The sequence below is a fragment of the Pagrus pagrus genome (genome assembly GCF_965226575.1).
Source record: "Pagrus pagrus genome assembly, chromosome: 11".
NCBI classification, from domain to species: Eukaryota; Metazoa; Chordata; class Actinopteri; order Spariformes; family Sparidae; genus Pagrus; species Pagrus pagrus.
Window position 1 is genome coordinate 15,128,168 of NC_140195.1, and position 16,774 is coordinate 15,144,941.

At 43.8% G+C, this 16,774-nt stretch overlaps 1 protein-coding gene across 4 annotated transcripts in view; it reads left to right on the forward strand.

Annotated features, from left to right (window-relative positions):
- LOC311264832 (neuron navigator 1-like) overlaps positions 1-16,774 on the forward strand; it is a 91,727-nt gene that overhangs the window by 1,795 nt on the left and 73,158 nt on the right. For 3 of the 4 annotated variants that reach the window (XM_084365970.1, XM_084365971.1, XM_084365972.1), the window contains exons 2-4: positions 2,606-3,489; positions 4,330-4,421; positions 15,721-16,539. In XM_084365970.1, the coding sequence (XP_084222096.1) occupies positions 2,606-3,489; positions 4,330-4,421; positions 15,721-16,539 (1,795 nt within the window). Of the gene's footprint in view, positions 1-2,605; positions 3,490-4,329; positions 4,422-15,234; positions 15,468-15,720; positions 16,540-16,774 lie in introns of those variants that run through there. The other variant, XM_084365973.1, reaches the window with a different exon arrangement.

Genomic DNA, 16,774 nt, shown 5'->3' on the forward strand with positions numbered 1-16,774 from the left:
TCCAGCCTACACCAGAACAAAAATCTGATTTCGTACATGTTTGTTCTCTCTGTAGATTTGTGTGTAGTGCATTTGAACACTACACTTTCTATATTTAGACTAATTTCTTGAGGCAGAAAAGTCACAAGCAGTTAGACCTCCAGGGAAAGCGTCAACAAACCAACAGTCAAACAACTGTAAATGCACTTATGTAACAGAATAATACAGAATGATCTTCTCTGTATACAGTCTGAACACATGACACAGAACACATACCGTATACATTTTACAAACATCGCCTTATGTGTGAGGGAATCAGACCTGAAATTGATTTGCCAGTTTTTCACTCGCTGTTTTTTTCAGTCAATGTCTTATTCTTTCTTTTTTCTTTCCCGGATTACTTTCTGTGCATATACACACACAGACATCCCCACCACCAGCTGAGCCTCGGTATGTCCTTACGTGGGCTGAAGTAGTACCAGTATGACCCCAGTGTATCCCCTGGGGAATAGCCGATTTCCATACAGATAGACAGAGAGCCAGACTGCACCTGTGCTCCTGGAAATCCTAGCAGGAATTGTGTCAGACAGACAGAAATTCTGATGCTTATTAGTGAGTCGGCCTCCCATGAGAAAGAGTGAGAAAAAAACCAACAGAGATGGGGGATACAGGAAAGAGGAGGAGGAGGAATTTGGGGAGAGAAATGAGGGGAAAGCAGGATGGATGATACCATCTGTCTCTGTTTACCTACTGCTGAATCACTGCTGCTGTGCAAGTCTTCATTATAATTGAGTCAACTATGACAACATTTTCTGTGTCAGAATGTCTTATATTATAAGTTGGTGAGAGGAAGGTCTCCTACAGAGAAGCTAACATCTTCTTTATTAGAAATTAAAAGGGTTTTGGGGTATGTGTGTAAGTTTTTGAGCTGAAGCCCTGCAAGGATTCTGAAAATGAAAGACCTTTTGCTCAGACCGCTGGGAAAATGTGTGTGTGTTTGTGAGATCCACATGACACTGTGTGCAATACTGCGATTAGATACGCTGTCAAATAATCCAACACTTTATCCTTGTGACTTTGACGTCTTAATTTGACACATCTCTGCTTTGCTAAAGACAGCTTCCCAAGAAGTCTTCTGGCAGCAAATATTTCTCCTATTTAAAAAAGGGCAAGTCTGGCTCAGCGTTAAATCTGTGTATTTGTGAGCATGTGTATAATTACAATGATAAAATCTACTTGTACTGTCATGTGTCCAAAGCAAACGTGTTGCAAATGTAGTAGAAAGTTAGACAGAAAATGTACAATATGTACATGTTTATGTTTATATTTGTGTTGAATGAGGGAGCAGTGCAGCTATTGATCTGCTCCTGTACATCTGGGCAGCAACAGCGATAAGATTTGTTCACTGTGTTAAGTCTCTCTCTCTTCATGTTCACATTATATGCTTATTAGCTGACTTTCACATCTGGAGGTGGAGGTGGAGGTGATGGTGGTGCCGTTATTACAAACCACAAGGCTGCCAAAGGTGCGACTGCAGTTCGAGTCTGTGCGTCTTTTCTTCACAGGAAGTCGGACATTGACCAGCTGTTTTGTGGAGACCAAAACTGTCTTTTTTTGTCCAAAAGAGATATATACTTTCAGGCATTTTCATAAGCTTTGAACTCAAGATGCAAAAAATATGTACATTATTGTAAATGCTATGTTGAGATATGGCTTACGTGTTTAAATAACTCAGTTGGATTTTCCCAAAAACTGTCATGTGAGATTCAAAGCAAATCATTTCCTTAGATGCTACGATCCCTCTCACTCTGTGCTTGCTGAATCCTCCGTTTTACCCCTCCCTTACTCCTTCCCTGCTTTTCTTCCAACCTCACAGCCTCTCATCCTCTTTCCCTTCAGCGGAGCAGTATGAGGTTGTGAAATTATATGACATTACATGAAAATTTTCACTGCGTAGAACAGAGGGACAAAAAATATCAAGCTTAGTTTTGGAGTTCTTGGGCGGGCTGTGTGTTTCTGAGAAGGCAGCAGTAACTGAGAGTTTCTGGAATCAAATCGAATCAGGTGAGGTCGATCCCATACCTCTGTCTGTATGAGAGCAGTGTGTTTAGGCAACGGTGTGTCTGTGGGAGTCTGTGCAAGTGTGTGTTGGAATTCATTATGTGGAGAAAATCTTGTTATTTGAGAACATAACGCTCTTAAAGCCTCTGGTAGACGCTCCTGTGAGCATGTTTCTGTGCGTTTGTGTGTGAGAAGCTGTTTTTATGTTTTGAACTCCCAGCAGGCAAATTTGATTGTGCACAAGCTCCTTGCTGCCTCGCTGAAAATAAGCTCAACTCGTGGTTTACCATGACTCAGTTTGTCATATGGGCTGGATTCACATGCTCACATACCACGGATGTTTAACTTGCACTGGGTTGAGAACAGCATATTCAAGTGTACTTGATTCAATAAAACTTTTGATTAGATTCTAACAAAATAATTAACCCCTAAATGGATAAACAAACTTTTTGGGGTGGTGGGGGCATTTGGGACTTTCTCATGCTGTTGCTGTGGATTTAGTTTGAAACATATCTCAACTCTTGACTCATTATAGTTGTCTCTCTCACTGTGTTTCTCCTTACAGGTCATAATGAGTGGGGGAGTCAATGTGAAATCGGCCCCTCGGGGTCCTTCCTCATCAGGAATTCCCCTCCCACACAGCCTGTTGCCCTCCTCCCCCAAAGTAGACACCCGCCGCCGGGCTAGTGACCTGCCCAGGCCCTCAACACAGACCCCTAAACACACTCCCACAAATACACCCACGCACTCACCTTCACTTTGCCCACGGAGCTCCAGCATCCCCGGGCCTCCCTCAAGGGACTCGGCGAAAGATCCCGGCCTGAAAAGTCAGCTCTTCAAGCGGACAGGAGCCTTACCTGCTCCCCAGGTGTCACGATCTGCCTACAGCAGCCCGCTAACCCAGCGCAGGGTGCCGCCTCCACACTCTAAAGACACACTGGATCTGGGAAAATCCTCCCTGCCTCACGCCCCCTCACAGTTTCCACATGATGGCAATCACAACAGAAACACTTTCACTAATAAGAACCAAGCATGGGGAACCAGCAACCTGCGTCCACCGCTTCAGTTCAAAAGAGGAGACAACTCCAACGCTGTATCTGAGGCAACGAGGGAGGTCATTCCTCAAAGAGAGGAAGAAAGCCACCAAGCCCGGTCCACCATGTCGAACAACGGTAACCTCCGCCCCTCTTCTGCTCTGACGAGCTACAGGCATGCCATCAGAGGTCACTGTGACTCCACCAGCCAATCAGACGAGGAGATGGAAACCCCTGAGGACAGCAGTCCGGCGTCCTCTCCTGGTGTCCTGGCACTGCCACCGATCTCATTCTCCGTGCCAGTGATGTCAAAGGCTGCTGTCGATACGCAGGATCAAAGCTACAAGGAGGCCGCATCAATAGAGACACACACACCCAGAGTCAACATGGCTACTGTGGCTCCCTTCAGCTACAGGTAACACACACACACGCTACTGATCACAACTTCCACCACAAGCCCCCTATTATTGATGCTCATTGTCAAACTTAAAATCATTCTGCTGTCATTATCATGTAATCACTCTCCCTCTCATAGAACTTTATGATCCCCCTTTCTACTGACACACACACACACACACACACACACACACACGCACACGCACACACACACTTTGACTGCCACTCTGGATGATAAAGACCAGCCCTCGAGGCCTATTGTAGCCATTTTAGTCTGATTCCTCTGTATCTTTTTCAGCAAAGAATATATGTTGTGCAGGGATACACACACATATACTTTGTGTTTTCTGGAGCAGAGCTGATTGTTAGAGTGTCCTCTTGACAGCCTCTGGGCTGACTCACTATATTGTTCTCTCTCATACACACACAGTTTCTCACGATGTTTGATTAAAAACAAGAAAAAAGTGAATCTAATTTTTTAAGTTAAATAATTGCAGTGTAACTGTGTCTGATGGTGTTTTAGTTTAATTAATTTGTGAATAATGAATCTGTCAAAGCAGATTGCACAATTTACAATACTGTAAAAAAAATTGGATTAGAATATACATTCTTCAGCTTCTTCTTACATTTGTAATCTCCTGCATTATTAAATTATTCCCAGTGCTTTGTACATTATCAGTGATTTTCAGTTTCTTTGATTTGCATTTATGGAAATCAATGCAACACACTGGGGAATGTCATATCCTTCTTCTGCTGTCAGACATAGCAGCTTGTGTGTTTGATTGCAATCAGCGACATTGAAGTGATTTGCATGTACAGTAACCGACGTGTGATGGTTGTTTTCGTGATGTGTTCACAGAGTGCGAGTGCAGGAGAGCGATTTTTTACTGGACGAACTGAGTGACTGCTCATCTGGATCCATAGAAGTCTGCTGCGATGACCTAACACCAGGTTAGACACACACTTACACACACATGCACACTCTGATATGCAATCAAACAGATTTTGCACATTTTTTCAAAAGCAACACGCAGTACTTTTTATTTTCTTTGTCTCCGTTGCTGGACAAAACCTGTACTCTAGTTCTGCCCAGTTAGCATCAGGGTGCAGAGAGGCCAACGGCTCTGTTAGCAGGTATTGATGCCTTCTTTTCTGGCATCCAGACACATTAACTGCGACAGAGTTATAAATGGCGTCAGACAGGACATGCCAGCAGCCAACCTTTGTGTCTTATTGTGCAACCTGAATAGACTCAGTGAAGACTAAGGGACAGCCATTCTCTGTCTAAATGTATGCCTTTATGCGGTTACTCGTCAGGCCTCAAGAGCCATTTCTGAAGTAAGGTGGTGTATTTTTGTGTGTGTGTATCTTAGCCTGGGGTTCTGCTGACTGCAGTGCTTCCTATATCAAGAGATGGGAAGGAGAGATGGGCTCAGGATGTTAAGATGAAGGAAGATGACATGGGTGATGTGGGTCAGTAATGGGATGAAATGGGGCACTTCTCTACTCGCTGCCAGGGTATATTATTATATGCACATTGATTTCAGTTTTATCTAAGAGCTGTTGTGGAGTTTGAACCCTTCATCCTCTCATGATTTCTCTCCTTCCCTTACTCTTGCAGCTCCTCCTTTCCAGTTTCATTGACCTAAAAATGCCACAGCCCCAGTATGACCCCCTGCCCATCCTTTTGAGTAATGGTTTGCTGTGTACCCGCAGCTATAGTCATGCATTGTCGTGGTCAGTCTAAGTCAAGAGATGCAGACGTGCTTCAGAGATATGAGTTTATCAGTGGCTTAGTGAATCACTCTTTTGATGTGGTGTCAGTCGGACAGGAGGGGGTCAACTGTTTGCCTTTGAAATGTGCAGCCAAGAGTTAGTCTGTTTTAAACTTTAATGACCAAAATCTCTCCGAGCTCACAGCACATCTGACAGAATATGAGCAGCGTAGTCAGAAAGTATCCGGACAGTTAGATGTTTTTCATTGTTTGGCAGTAATCCTGCACATTGGATTTAGAATGAGCTGAGTTGCAGTTTTAAGGGTCTTCCCATTCATATGGGGTGAATTATATCCCTTTTTATACACAGTACCCAATTTCAGGGACAGTAAAGTAGGACAGTGATCTTAAATTCAAAGGATTTCAGACAAAATATTATTCTCTGTCCTTTTTTTAAGATTAAGGAATTACTAAAATGTACAAAAAAAGTCTATAAATGGCTTTAATTCCTACACTGTGACTCTGTTGTGGATGTACAAACATCTATAGGCTCTTTGACTACCACTTAAATGCCTGGAGTTTGTCATTATGACCGTTGTCATCTTGTTTTTTTGGAGCCAGAAGCGACCATATTTAGATGAGAGAAAGGAGCTGGGAATGGAGGATACATATTGCTATGACTCTATCCTGATTGGATTTGACTGAGAACACAAGATCACATTATGGTGGCCACACCCTAAAGCATACCCTATTTTATCATGTATTTTACTGTAAATGGGACCATAATTTAGTATTAAACCGTAAACTCATTAGGAAACTGTTTACTGAGGTAATAAATCAAGTGAGAATTGGGGTCATTTTTATCATAAGCTTATATACAATTGGATTTCTTTTTGAAACTAGTGGAGTCATTAAAAAGACAGCAGGTTTAAGGAACTGGCTTCACTTTTCAGACCTGGAAGCTTCAGTTAATACCCAAATACCTGCAAAACTATTGACATTTCTATCAGGATCAGCTGCACTTTGTGTTCAATGGTAATTAGTGAATATTAGCATGCTAACATGCTAAACTGAGATGGTAAACATCGTTAAAGTTAGTGTTGTCATCATGAGCATTCTTGCTCATAGGCTCAGCTAAGTGCTTTGAGCATGTAGCAGTGAATGCTTAACATAATTTATAAAAAATAATTTTTAGGTAGTTTTGTCAGTTGCTACTTATTCATATAAGGATCAAACAATATGAAAACAATAAAAAAAATGCTAATTATCAGAAAAATCACCATCTCTCTGCTTTTTTAAAATGTAATTTTAATCAGTAAGTGGAGGCCAGACGACAATTAGATTGTAAATGGTAAACACAATGGTAAACACAATATGATCCCTCAATTACTGTCATGTCACATGTGAAATATTTAGATAACACTGGTACCCTGCTTATATTGTTATTAGTGTAAAATTAAAATGACATTTTAATTGAATGTAATATGTGTATAACTTAATGCATTTAATACAATTTACTGTGACACAATTAGCTGCGTCTTGATGTTGAGTGTCAGTCGGCTTGGACAGGAAGACGGAAGAGGAGATGTGAAGAGATGATACAGAAAACAGAAAAAAAAAAATTATTATATTACATTACGTCAAAAACAGTTTCCATGAGTTTAAAGTTCTCTATTCTATTAATCTCTGGGCTGTCTAAACTGTAGCCACCAGAATAGAGCTGCTTGCAAATAAAACCTTTTAAAAGCTTTTTGGAGGTTTCGACCAGCTGGTTGTGGAAAGGGGGGGATGGGAGCTCATGGTGGACCAGCCCCAGTCTTTAAAGGCCTCTGGCTGTCTTGGGACTATGGTTGTGGCCTTGTAATTGGTCCCCAGAAGGCGTTAGAAACAGAACTAAAGTGTCTTAGACTCCTCTGAAGCTGCATTTACATGGAGGGTGGACTGACACCGTAATAACTGTAATTTAGGGAGCGGAGGAAGGGAGGGAAACTGGCAGGAAGGCAAAGTTTGGAGGGAAGGAAAAAGGGGTGAGAGATGAAAAGAGGAGACTTGATAAGGTCAGTGGGTTGATGGATTTTGTTTTGTGTAAGGAGGAAGGAGAACAAACAGAAAATGTGTGCACAGTGATAAGATGACAGATTGAATGTCGCCTGTATTACAAAGCGGAAGGCCTGGCTGAACACACGACACAAGGACAAATCATGATGTGATTTGATTATAGTTATCATAGTGACCATAGTAAAAGAGTGGTTCTCCTCACATAGAATGTTTTCAATATGCTTAACTTCACTTATATTACGTCAGCAGTAAAACGATCAGCTCGTACATCTCCTGTCCGAGACCCTAATGAAGACCTGAACATTTAATGTGACTGTAGCACCATGTGGTCTTTCAATTAGACCACTGACCTCCTGACCTTGTCGCTCTCTGGAGAGGTGTACTTGAGCACACGTTCATGCCTGAGCATGTGTGTGTGTGTGTCCTGATATATGCGTGTGTGACAGTACACAGATGGTGCTTGAAAGATAAATGTGATGTGGACTGCGTATCATTTTTCATCTCCCAGTGAGGGTATGGCCTGATATTCCCCACGGACACTCCCAGGAGTTCGTCAGCTGTTTCTCTCCCTCACCCTCTCTCTCTCTCTCACACACACACACACACACACACACACACACACACACACACTGTACAGACACCCCCAAACATAGAGGAGGTCATGATTTACATCTGGTCTGAGATCTCCGTTCACAAGGATATGAAACACTGCAAAGCATCCCACACACACCCGTGCAAATTCAACAACATCATGTGACATCGACATTTACAGATAGAAAAAAAAAATTAATTGTAATTTCCAGGTTTGGAATATTTTGAAATAAAAGGGCAGATGTTCCTTGAGAGTCACACAATCTGGAGCAGAGATTTCTTTAAGTGTTTCTCATGGTGAGCCAAACTTTTAATTCAGTGGCCATGCGCCAATGTGCCCTGTGTTATACTCAATTGCAGTTTCCTCAGGTGCCAATTTGTTAGGTATACTTAGCTAAAAGTAGACTGCAGCCTAATACAACAGTCCCAAAATAAAACCTCTGTTCACGAAAGTTATAATATTCAGTTTTAGTTTAAACTGTTTTACAAAGGTATGTTTTGTCCACCCCATTTATATCAACAAGGGTGGGCTGAGCAACAGAAACACCTCTCTGTATAGTGCAATACTTCATCCTGTTGCAGAGCAATGCAAGAATCTGTTAGATTTTGTTGACTCAAATTAGTTTTAAGTATATCATAAGTATACTAAGTATTCTAAGTGTACAGACAAATGGCTGTGAAGGCAGTAGTTTTTATGTTTTCTCCTTGTCTTTGCCCAGATTACACTCATCACGAGGGATACGCGATAAATATCGGACTGATAAATTATCTGCTATTTATCGGTATCTGTGAAATTCAAGCCGATAAACGGAGCCAGTAATATGAAGCCAAATTGCTTGAATTGACTTTACAAACTCTGATAGGTGGCTTAAATGTTGGAGAGAGAAGAAGTAGAAGACGAAGGAATATTAAATCATCCATCTTTGCTCACTACACGTTAGTCTTTCTTACCTTCTGGTGTGTATAAACTACAGGTTAGGAACTTCTTTTTAAAACACAAAATGTGAAATTATCAGTTTGCGGTATCGGCTGAAAAACATCCATATAGTGCGTCCCTACTCATCACTATTATATACTTCCTGTGATTGACAGTGAGTAAACAATTGGAATAGACTTAAAAGTTGAATGTATTCTTGTAAATATGCAGACCCTACTTTGGGGAGCCTTCATGTAGAGAAATACATTTTGAAACCCTCCCTCACTTTTAATATAGCAGAAGTCAGCAAATCTTTAGTAATGAAGGTATGAAATCCGCTTGCAGTTTATAAATTTCATGCTCGCCATCCCTTTAATGCCCCTGGACAGTCTCGTGAATAGCATTTCGATAACCCCGGCCGCATCTACTCTTAGACAGTGCGTAATCCTCTTTGGCCAATCTAATCAGAGAGGCATATGCCGAGTTGGCGTTGGACAGTGATGAGTGGTTTAGTAGCTTTGGGAAGATGATCAGACATAAGCATGGACTAGATTATGTCCTCACTCATCACCAGGAGTGAGGCAGTAATCACTATTTAGGGTTTAATGTCACGCTCTACTCTTTGACCTGTCAGGAGTTCTGTGGTTCAGTGCTGGGACAGCTCAAGTGATGGCCCAGTTTTTTTCATGTTTGGCGGTGAGCTTGAAAGGGAGGACATGAGTGTGGGAAAGTGAGCGTCTTCAATCTACTCGTGAATGCACATAATCCATACATGAGCAGAAACGCCTACATGTGTATACATGTGTGAATAAATGAGTACAAATTCCCACCAGACACACACATAAACTCCTCATTCTTCTCACACACTGAGCCGTTTGTCAAACTGTTGTGTGGTGTATTTTCTTCATTATCGTGATATGAACAGGCGCAGTAAAGACTGAAACACAATGTCCAAAATTTACACCCGCCAAGCGCAAAATGTGGCTAGATGTTCTGTTTGGAGAGCAAAGAAGACCATCTGCCCCACTGGAGGGTAAATGCTTACCAAAATAAAATGTGATAAAAAACCAAAGTCTACTAAATAGTCTGTTATGAGTTTTGGTGTCATTTATGGGCGTGATGCTTCTGTCCTGAAATCTGGATACAGCGTCGGAGGTGGAGCCACGTTCATTCCTTAAAAAGGCTGCTCAGTGGCACATGAAGACCAAAAAGTTCGACTTCCTGGGTGTAAAATTCCCTGGATCATCTGTAAAGCTTGTACGCATTGTGCACTATAGACCTCTTTTTTCTGGGCAGCTAACTTTAATGGAAATAAAACTTAAATTCAATGGTGCAACTCTTCTAGACATTCTGAATTTTATTGGAATGGATCAAATTCTGACACTGAAATGAGTAATTTTACGCGAGTTGTAATGCTCAAAAAAATGTATCCACTATTTTATAGCTGCTTCTTTCACAATCTTAGCCTATGGCAAAAAGCTTTGTTGGGCCGGTGTGCGTCACGTGACGTTGAATTTACTCGTTCTGGTCACTTTGCCAAACTGGTTTCAGCCCTTGCGCTCTTCTTGGATGAGTGACTTCATGGTGCATTCATGTGTATCTGGTAAGCACAATCTATGCTATATTCCTTTGTTGAAATACACAGGCCTATATCCGTCATTACTTTATGTTCTTTTGTAGGATTTAAAAAAAAATGAGATGCTAAAATCATTAAAATACCCCATTCATTTAAACATAGACATATTTAAAAAATCCACTATAATATTTGTTTATTCATCAAAAATCATATCTTCATTGCAGTGTTGTTGCAGATTGCTGATTTACCTCATATCGTTCAGTCAGAGCTGCCGCCTCCTTCTGTGTCTTCCTCCTCCTCCACCTTCTTCTTCTCTCCGCCCAGAGACATTTCCTTACAATGAGATGAAGGAGGGGGAAGAAGGGTGAATTGAGAAATGGGTGAATGAGTGCACACACTCAAGATCCTTTTTGACCTCTGGGGTGACTCCCAGCCCAGGGAGTCGAGTTATGGAGTCAGTCATGTGTGCAACCTCCCTGTGTCTCAGTGGGACCACACACACACACACACCCACACCCACGCATGAACACAGGAATGGAGTCACAGAGACGTCTATCCGTCAAATTAATAAGCCATGGAGAATCAAGCACACATTCGAATATGAACACATTCCTCTGTGGTGAAGATTCCTGATGTTAATTGATTCATGATTCCTCTTTATATATCTTCATATTTTAATTCGTACTCACATGATTCTGTATTTCTTAATTTAGCAACCACAATTTTCTTTCTACAGAGAGAAGCACAAGTGAGCACACTCACACACGCTGATGATATCCTTTGCTGCCGTATGCACACCACGCTGTAACTAGGCAACCAGCTTCTGCAGCACAGCATTGTGGGATACCCCTGGGAAGTGTGCTTAGAATGTCAACACTGAGGCGTCTGTGAGGGAGTATCCACAAAGACTGATACCTTTTTTAAAACACACACAAATTCAGTCCCATCACATACTTTATTCCCCCGGACTGCAGTTGGTGTTTCTCAGCTCTCAGCTGTGCGTGATTCACGATGAGTGTGTGACATTCAACCCAGGAGAGAATGGTGTTTTTGTTGGATTAACATTTGGGCCTCCGGAATCAGGAGTCAGTATGAGTGATACACTCACACGATTACCATGGATAGCATTTAAGTGGTTGAATTGCCCAAATGCTCAAGCAAGTGACTCATTCTGTGCATCAGCAGAGCTGAGTGCGACCACCAGAGAGGTGTCACTTTGGTACAAATTCCCTATCTCATTCACACATACATTTGTGACTAAGATAAGGAAGCCACACAATGTATGTATCATCTTGCCGTCTCAGTATTTTGTGTGTAAACAGGACATTAATAGCCTTGTTATTGTGTTGGTCCACCATGACTGTGAGCTGTCCCATGTGTGTGTCATGGTCTGGTATTCATCCGTGCGTCCTGTGGACCCTGTGCGTTAGCCTGTTAGCGGACATAAGCGAACGTAGCAGGAGCAGCAAGGCTGTGAGGCAGGATATCCCCTCTCTGTCTTACAGGCTTCCTCTGCTTCTCTGGCACACATACAGAGATCCTTCCTCACCCCGTCCTCTTCCTCCTCCTCTCACTTTCTTGTTGCCTTGTTTTCTGCGTTATAATTTCTTACATTCTTTCTCCTTTTTGTCTGCTTTATCCTCTTCTGACTTGCTCCCTTTTTCTTCATCTCCTATCCTCAGTCACACTCACTCTCATCATTTTCTTCCGCCCCGTTCATCCTTGTTTCATCTTTAGAACAACTTTTTTTTTTCTTGTACTTAGACACAAAAAGGCAAAACAAGAGGAACCAAGAGGGAGTCGGTGACAACAGTGAGTGGGTGAGAGTGAGAACTCATGCCATCTGCTTAGTCAAATGGCAACCGCTCCTCTTAAAGTTTAAGACGCTCTGATGCGTTTGGTTTCATCTAGAGCTGCAGTGCTTGCCTCGTCTCTTGCAGTACTTTTCCTTTAAAAGCTGGAGACCTCGTGTAAACTTGTAAACATGCATATAATGTGCAACACAGTGTCTCTGTATGTGTGTGTGTGTGTTGGTGTCCTACTGGCTGCTTCACATGACTTCTCTGTAGAAATATAGTGGCGAATCTGTTCTTAGCTGTTTAGAGGTGCTAGGGCAAATATACTCATGCAAAGTACAGAGACACACTGCCTCTCTCTGCCTGTCTCTCTGCCTGTCTCTCTTTCTATTTCGCTGTGTTTTCAATCTAGCCATTCATCCGTATCTCTCTGCCTCTCTTACCTCACTTAACTTTGCTTAAAAGTGTCTTTATGTGTGTATGGAACTGCTTCCCCCGTCATCATTGCAAATTTCTCGTGGCTCTGGCCACTGTGGTCCGCCCACAAACGCATTTACACACACACACACACACACACACACACACACACACACACACACACACACACACACACAAACTCTTCTGTGACGTACTGAATGTGTGAGTCTCCCTATGTGATGAATGTGTAGGCTAATACTGAGAGCACGGGCACTCATCACACTCTGAAACTGCCAACTTCTCTGATGTCAGGCCAGATTGCTCAGGTCAGTCAGACACCCTGCTGCACAGACAGCATGCTGTGTGTACGTGCGCGTGTGTAGAGAGAGAGAGCCTTAGCAGAAAGAGAGTGAGAGAATATATATTTACATCTGCCATATATTAATGTGATTAGACTGTGGAGCCAGAGAGACGAATACTGGAACAAACAAGTAGCTGTGTGCTGCCAACACACACTTTACCTGCATGCCTACGTGCTTTCAGGAGCACTGACGCGTGTCTTTGCCCCACATGCATCTGTGCGCCACACAGACCTGCCTTGTGCGCGGTCACTATCGTTCGACTTACCTTAATCCCTCATCAGGGAGGTATAAGAGCTGACATACAGCACCTATTAGCCTTAAATTACCTCCCTCACCCCCCTACTGGCCTGCTACCTGCCCCCAGAGCCCCCATAACTGTCACCACACAGCTCTGGCCTCAGCGTGGCATAACCGCCTCAACATTGGCCCTTTATTAAAGCTTGCTGCTTCTAATTAATGGCTTTGGCCTTTACACAATAAAACAGCCAATGTATGTCTGTGTTTTTGTCTGCTACTGAGCTCCTGTATTACACTCACTCAGACAAGGCGAAATGGATTTGAGGTTGTTGGCAAGTGTTCTGTGCACGTAACTTAATGTGTGTCGTTGTCATTTTTAGGTTCAATTGGCGCCTGCTTGAGTAAAAGAAATAGCTGTTTTTTAAAGTAATTTTGAGCGTGGAATGTGAGCAAACAGGACACAGCTTGTTTTCGCTTTGGTTTAGTGTCAACCAATTTATGCAAATGTAACGGAAAATGGGCATTAGCCCAACAGGCTGCTTGTTTAAATGCTACTCCTAACAGTTTGAGACCTGATAACATCACAGCTGCAGGCATTGCTGCTCGCATACAAGAGAAAGTGAAGTGCACTAACGGTAACACACCCAGAGGATAAACGATGGACCAGTTAGGCTACAAGACCTGTATGCAGACAGGATGCATTAATACTGAAAAAACAAATTCTAAAGTTGTATTGATTGTTAATGAGTAATGATGGCCATGAAGTTCATTTTGTGCGCCGTCATCATGACTACCTCTAATGGAAATAAAGACAGAAGACATACTTGCTTTTATCGGATCTCCACCGAGCTCTCTGTGTTAAGAGGAATTACAGGAATATCTTTAGGCATTTGGAGCAAAGGACTCTGGTCACACGGGCAGATGATGACAGGGTGAAACAAGGGAATAATAAAGAGGATGATGAAGAAGAGTCTGAGTTACTCTTGTACTGTGTTGATGGAGCTGTGATGTCCAGAGCGATGAGATGACGTTGTTGAACGTGCCAGGGCTGACCGAGTCCCTGGATGGGAGCCTCGGCTTCTCTGAGCCTGTCTCATCAATGTGACGCACTTGTAGAGACAGACCCACACACACACACACACACACACACACTCATTCGCATGCAGGGGAGGATAGACAAAAATATAGACACTCATTCACACACCCACTCATGCACACGTGTGCTTGTTTTTAGACCACTGAGGTGTTACTGGTCGAGCTGAGGGATGGATGAGACTGAGATGAATCTATACCCTATGAACTTAATGGCCTGCGCATCTATATTAACTGGAAGAGGGGGATGGGTGACATACTGTAGGTCTGGAGGGGGTAAGGAAGGGGAAGAAGGGAATGAGAAAAGAGCAATGAGGATGCGTGGAGAGGTAATAGGATGCAGGTGGGAGGGGTGTGTGGATGATCATTTGAGGTCTGTTGGCTGCTAATTGAAGCATAATTGGTGACTGACCTATTAGGGACTGGTAAATGTGTGTCCTGCTCCTCTCCTAAGCTGATCCTGCAGTCATGGCTGTTTTTCAGATAATGTGAATCAGCTTAATCATGGGTGGGCCTCTCGTGATTAGGGCACATAAGAAAAATCTGAATGTGAATGGATGAATAGAGCAGCTAATGTGATTATGAGTGATTGGATGTGCACGGGGGGGTCTTTATTCTGGCTCCAATATTTGGCATCGAGGATCATTTCATACAGCTGAGCTCAATATAGATTTCTTTCTTTCTTTGTTTCTATCTTTCTTTTTGTCTTGCTTTCTTTTTTCACTCGTGTGCAGCAGAACACAGCATCTGCGGTGTGTGTGTGTGTGTGTGTGTGTGTGTGTGTGTCAAAGAGAAAGGCGAGAGAGAGAGACAGCGAGAGAGAGAGAGAAAGAGAGAGAGAGGATCGGCGGGTGAATCAGCCGGTGGGAGGAGAGAGAGACAACAAGAAAGGAGGGAAGGACAGAGGAGGAAGAAGGAGAGGGAGCCAGCGGGGGTAGAGTGAGCAATCCAGCGAGTGAGGGAGAGGTAGAGGGGAGGAGAGAAAGAGGAGGAGGAGGGGGTGTTGCTGCTGCTGCTGCTGCTGCTGCTGCTGCGACTGTTTCTCCTGTCAGTCGGCTGCTGTTTGCCTGGCAAGCAGGAGGGAATACAGAGCGAGAGAGAAACAGAGAGGGAGGCTGGTGAGAGCTGTGTTTTATTCTAGCAGCAACGCTATTGTGGCACAGGGAGCCGCAGACACGCTGTGAGGAAGTGGATTTAGGCACTGGACACAGATCTGCACATCAATGGATTACCAGCAGTGAGTACGGGTGACTGCTACTGCCACTCTAGTAAACCTACTCGTCATTTTCAACAGAGGGGTGAACCTACAGTCTCCCACAGCGGGGAGTCTGGCTCAGTCTGGACCCACTGGAGGCAGAAAGGGAGAGCAAACCAGACACTGCTTGGCGTTTTTACACCTTCCTTTCTCTCCTTTTCTCCCTCTGTTTCTTTCTGTCTGCTGTTGTGTATCTCAGAGTGTGTCACTGATGCTGTTGCTTGGCTCTCTGCAGGAGGGATGTTGGAGGCTAATGTGGCTAACATTAGCATGACGGCTAAGCCCAGAGAGCTGGACCTGAGGTCTGCTGCTGTCTCCTGCCAGGAAACTTCAGCCCAGGCCATGGCCTCCAGGAAGACCTCGGCCAAGCCCTCCGCTCTGCCCCAGGGACCATCACGTCCCTCTGGGTCGGAGCTCAAGGTCTACCGGCCCACGTCTGGATCTATCCCCATCCCAATCCCCAATCCGTCCGGGCTCCGCAAGCAGCGGTCACTCAACAACTTGTACGTGCTCACTGATGCTGAGAAGAAGCTGCACCTTTACCAATCTCCTCGCTGGAATGATGACACAAGCCGGCCCGGCACTGGTACCAGCAAGCCGGGACAGACTAAGACAGGTCAGGCTGGGGGTGGGAAACCACCACTTTCGCGGACCCTTTCAAAGTCAGAACAATCGCTTTTCCAGGGGAAGCCCAAATCCTTCTGCTCCCCATCTGTGACTTCTAATGTGAGCAAGCCGAGTCGAATCCCTGCTCCTGGTAAACCACGTGGACCTTATGCTGAGGTCAAGCCCATCAGCAAGGCCCCTGAGGCAGGCCAGAGTGCAGATACAGACCCCGCAGATCACCCAACTAAGGCTAACTCCAATGGAGCTGGGAATACTGGGACTAATGGCAAGAAACTAGGGGAGAAGGGGAGGTCTGCAGCAACAGAGGAGAAGAAAGAGAGGAAGGGGGTAGAGGGAGAAGAGGACAAGGGCTTTCTGAAGGTGGATCCAGAGTTAGTGGTGACTGTTCTGGGAGACCTGGAGCAGCTGCTCTTCAGCCAAATGCTCGGTGAGTCTGATACCGATCCCTCTCACAGAGGCTCGACATCTACATCACTTAGTACAGGTTACAATTACTGTATGTCAACAAATTAACAGTTTCTTATTGATTCAGTGGACATTGAATAACATAAACATCCTCTCCTCTGCTGTCCTCTACTCTACTCTCCACACCCAAACCGTTCCCTCCAGCTCTGACTCTAGCTCCAGCATCAACAGTGAATTTTAAATGAGTTCAGTCTCTA